This window comes from Penaeus vannamei, chromosome 22 (genome assembly GCF_042767895.1).
Source record: "Penaeus vannamei isolate JL-2024 chromosome 22, ASM4276789v1, whole genome shotgun sequence".
NCBI lineage: Eukaryota > Metazoa > Arthropoda > Malacostraca > Decapoda > Penaeidae > Penaeus > Penaeus vannamei.
The window spans coordinates 888,051-893,050 of record NC_091570.1 but is presented as its reverse complement, the minus strand read 5'-3'; the positions used below and the strand labels follow the sequence as shown (position 1 = coordinate 893,050).

At 31.7% G+C, this 5,000-nt stretch overlaps 1 protein-coding gene across 30 annotated transcripts in view; it reads right to left on the bottom strand.

Moving 5' to 3' along the window:
- The window catches only part of Csp (Cysteine string protein), a 51,132-nt gene that overhangs the window by 15,555 nt on the left and 30,577 nt on the right, over positions 1-5,000 (bottom strand). For 12 of the 30 annotated variants that reach the window (XR_011399433.1, XM_070136357.1, XM_070136362.1 and 9 more), the window contains 2 exons: positions 4,161-4,217; positions 1,970-2,017 (listed from right to left, as the gene is read on the bottom strand). The exons of 15 other annotated variants lie outside the window; for them this stretch is intronic. Coding sequence is in view for 14 of the 15 variants with exons in the window: in XM_070136357.1 (XP_069992458.1) it covers positions 1,970-2,017; positions 4,161-4,217 (105 nt within the window). In the remaining variant the exon portion in view is untranslated. The remainder of the gene's footprint in view (positions 1-1,969; positions 2,018-4,160; positions 4,218-5,000) is intronic. 3 more of the 30 variants (XM_070136369.1, XM_070136365.1, XM_070136371.1) reach the window with 1 other exon arrangement.

Here is a 5,000-nt window from a genome sequence, read left to right as displayed (position 1 = left end):
ATCCACCTCAAATGGTGGCAGTCAAAGAACTAATTTGACAATCATTATCTCTTACATCCAGAATATCACTCTACTTGCTTTAACTTGATATAACAAATTAGTGCACTAAAATATATCATTATAATATCTTACATACAAATCAACTATGATCATATTCCTGCCACATCTGCTTTATCTTAGGTTTAAGTATAAAGAAACAGCTAACAACAATGAATATTACAGGAGCAGCAGTTGCTAATGCAAATCTAGTACAATTGATCAATCTATTATCTATAAATACCTAAAGGGAACTAATTAACAGCACTATATAAAACAGCTGCATCGGTAGACTATGAAAATTACAGTGAAATATTATATGAACCAGCAGGAAGCTTATATACAAAGCCATTCAAAACAAGCATACACCTATTCAGTATACTGCCTAGACCTATATCAATACCTTTACTTTGGTCCCACTCTTTTAATGCCATACTATGCAAGACAACTTGAAAATTCAGACATGCATTTTCTTAAGACTCATCTGAACAGGACACTTCTGGGTAAAAACAAGTAATACCTTTGCAGAATACCTATCCCAAGTTACCTATGATAAATGTAAATTCTTTCCATGAATTAAGTACCTAGTAATCTATCATGATCACTAACAGCTTAAAGAATTGGCCTCTCACGAAGTCTGTGAAATCAATGAGTACAAACATCTGTTTTACCCTCTTTTTTGGTTAGAAAAAAAAAGAAGAAAATGTGTCCATTTACATATAATTCTATATTGATTTCAGTTACTCAACCTCTATACACTTAACACTCACTCAGTTACACTATTACTCAACCAAGCTATCCAGTTAATGATTTCTACATACACCCTTTACATAAACACATGTACTCCTACTACATCTAGCACTCTACTCAGTTGTGAATGACAGTTTCTACCAACAAATAAAAAGCCTCTTCTTTTTGCTTACACATATACATACAACATCCATACATTTCCAAAGAGACTAACATTGAAGACACAAAGATTTCAATAAACATACCACTATTGCAAACACTATTCTTACAGTTAAAATTATAAAATTTATTCTAGATAAAAAAAATTCTTGTAATTGCTTATTTTTTATATCCTTTGTAATTTATGTATCCAATCTCCATTATACATCATGTATAACAAGAGAAAAATGAACTTTTATGCCCCAATCAACTACAGTGAATATTACCAATAAATAAATTTACAAATCTTTTACGTGGTACGGTAAATTAAGAATCTACACCTAAAAAGTGAAAAAAAAATAATAATAATAATGACATGTAACATAATGTCTGCAGATATGAAGTATTTGTATTATCAACTATCAAAACTACAATACTTGTAAATTTTACAACATAAAGAAACTTCTGCACAAAAAAGAAAGAAAAAAACATTTCAGCATCATATCAAAACTGAATGTTCAACAAATTGTTTCCTTTTCCTATTTACTAACATCCAAGCTGGATGAACAGTGAAAGCATCTTCTATGTATAAATAAAACATCCTAATTCAACAACAAATATCTTAGCAACTGGACTAAAAATGTTTCTACAAAAGTTCCAGGGGTGGGTTGGGGTGTTACTTTGGGAGCATCTAAACAGAGTATAAAATTGGAGAACTCAAAACAATGTTGTATCAAAACGACTGCATAACTTCATGCAATTTTACTGTAGGGGTCTGGTCTACAGCTGTCTGCATATGTGGACCTAATCACACATGTCCAAAACATGAAATAAATAAGATGAAAACAAAATAAATACAGACAAAAATCAAAGATAAATAGAAAATAATCATAACAATAATAAAAAATAAAAACAATCTCTGCTCTGATGCACTGCAGCTTCATCGGCAATAGTAACTCAAAAGTCTGTACCAAATGCTATATGCCGAGCACATGGATATGTATATAAAGCTTTTCAAGGAGCTAGTTCTTGTGAGATCAACTACCTGAAGGGGTTGGTGGAGGCTTTGCTCTCACGGGGCTTCTCCTGCTGCCTGAAAGTCCATCAACAAAAATAAAAAAAAAAGTTTTTCAAATCAAATAAATAGAGGTGAGAAAAAGTACACTTGGTGAAAATCATTATGGCCATTACAAGCCTCTTGTATTCCCTGTTAACAAAAATTACAGACTTTTACATACCTAAAGAGAGGGGTAGAATTAAAAATAAATAAAGAGGTAAATAAGCATATGGAAAACAAAATACAAAAAACAGTCAAAACATAATTATCATTTATCACTGTTATGTGCAATCAGTTATCATTCTATTACCAAGCAATCTAAACTATTCATATTTTACATTACAATGAGGGTCATATTTTAATACTGTTAACTGTACAACACTACTTATGATCTACCTCAAGATTATATTTTCTTATCACATTATCTGTAGAAAGTCCTGTTCTTTCTTTTTCTATTTCTAATATGAAATTTGTATGTACTTTCAAAAAATACTAAAAAGGATTATTTTGTCACAACAGAAATGCATAATGTGCCATACTGTCATCAATTGTGTATCTTTAAGCATAGCATCACATGAAAATAACCACCACAAACACCAAAAACAACTAAATATGCCATCAAGATTTCTCTCATCTGCTTCACATTATCTTATTCAGAGATGCAGAATCATGGCATGTCAAGCAACAGTACTTTGATTTCCCTTTCAATGCATAATTATCTAATGTGAGGCTTCTGCCACTTAACCTCTTTACTGCACATACAGCCTTCTAACTGCTTGAGTTGTAATTCTGATATCTGGAGACAGATACTGGTTGTGCACTAAACCAACTCTTTGTGCTGTTTACAAGTATCATAGACTATTACTGTCTTGTAGTACATTTTTCTTCATTGAATGGCAGTACAACTTCTCATTTAACCCTATGGTGATGGGGCCTTATCTATTTTTGATAAAATATTATGCAACAGTCCAAATTTTGTGGCTAGGTATAAGCTGTGTTCAGCTGGCCCACCTTCTGTGAGTCATGATGCTTTATACATCATGGGCTGTTACAGCAAGACGGCTATAGCCGTCACCATCACCGAGGGGTTAATAAGTTCCAACACTAGAATATTCAGTGAAATGAAAGACTGAAGTCAAAGAAGATTTCTTAACAGAGTAAGAATCTGTGATTTAATTTAATCTAAAAGAAGAAATGTGCAGTTTCAATGTGCTAATGAGATATGAAAACAATCTAAAAGTAGCCTTTAGTGAATTTAGGTTTGGCAGAAGTGCACACACAATAACATGAACAATAAAAAGAGACTGGTGATGCAGCTTAATGTTCTCCCCTTGTGTGAGAGGAAATATAATGGAGCAGCCATTAATAGACTGTGTGGATATAGGTTTTGCAAAAGGTCATAAGCAAACGCATTGGAAAGAGTAGAACAATGAAAAGGACAACATATTCATTATCAAAGCAATATTTGTAGTATATATTTCACTGTTTACAGAAAGAGTATTGGTATTATTGGAATAAAATTTACAATGGTTTTGCCAATTACTTCTTTCTAATTACGGGCCAAAGACAGTTTTAAGTCTAATAATAAATTTGTCACCTTAGAGCCCTCAATAATTAACCAAGATCACTGTACAACAGGAGCTGTATAGAATATATAAACCATTTATAAAAGTAGGTGACAGAAGCATAAATATAAGGAAAGATCAGAATCATGAAATTTACTAGGATTAATCAGTTCATAAGTATGATTCAACAAAAGGAAATGAAAAGAGCAATATGTACACCAGTAATGATAATCATACGCAAACAATAATGTGTAAAATTAGAGCAAGATTTTTTTTTTTTTTTAATAGTGTGGGGGGGGAAAGAGACCATCAATCTGCTCCATAAATAAAAATAAAAAGTAAAACCATATTATTGTTGCATTCTGAGAATTCCTTTTCTGTTCTGCGTACATTTCCCAACAGAGTGATGCGAACCCTAGTCCTAAAGAGGTGAGAAAAGCAGCACCTTCGTATAGTAGTATACCATACAAAGGTAATACTTCAGAAAGGGCGAGAGAGAGAAAGAAAGTGATAAAAAATATATCCTTTAAATATCAATTAAATGATAATAATGTGAAAATAATATCATTAATAAAAATGAAGGCACTTGCTATTATAATGTGCACTCTCTCTACCTGAAAGGGTTGGTGGAGGTCGGGGAATCTTTCTTTCCCTCTGACATGTCCGCTTGCCTGTAAATTTGCACAGGTGAAAAGAAAGAAAAAGAAAGAAAAAGAAAGAAAAGAAAGAAAAAAAAAAAGGCAATTTCATTGGATTAGTACATAGTTTATTTCAGTAAAAGCATATCCTTTCTGATACATTTTAATGGTTAGTAGCATTAAAAAATGTACACCTGGTGTACAACTTATAATTTCTTCCTTTCATTAGTAATGAGAACTCAATTAATTGTAATACACCGTCATTTTCATCTCCTTGCTTCTCTAAATAACAAAAGTAATTCAAAGAACAGTTGAATTTTGAAGGATAACCACATAAATCATATATTGGAAATATAAAATCCTTAACCATGTTCTGCCAGATTCTCTACAAATAGTGGAAATATTAGACTATGTACCCAGTTTCTCTAAATCAATCTTAATCCCAAATCATATAAAAGTGTATAGACCATAGGATGAAAAATAACTTTTCTAAAACTTTTAAGAAAAAAACAAAAACCATCTTTCATTTCCATCTTATTCTATATCATATTTCCATATCACTGTATTCTCTATTTCAAATCAACTATTTCTTCGGGTCACAGTGCCCCCAAAACTCTGCTATCTAAAATCTAGGATGAATTTGTAGAACTTGAAGCCTGAATCACAATACCAACAACCATTTCTCCTTTGCATATCCAGAGAAATTGAAATCACTCCACTAAATCTATCATCAATTTCTCGTAACAGCAGAAAAAAAGAAAAGAAAAGAAAAGAAAAGAAAGAAAGAAAGAAAGAAAAAAAAAAAAATCTTCTTTG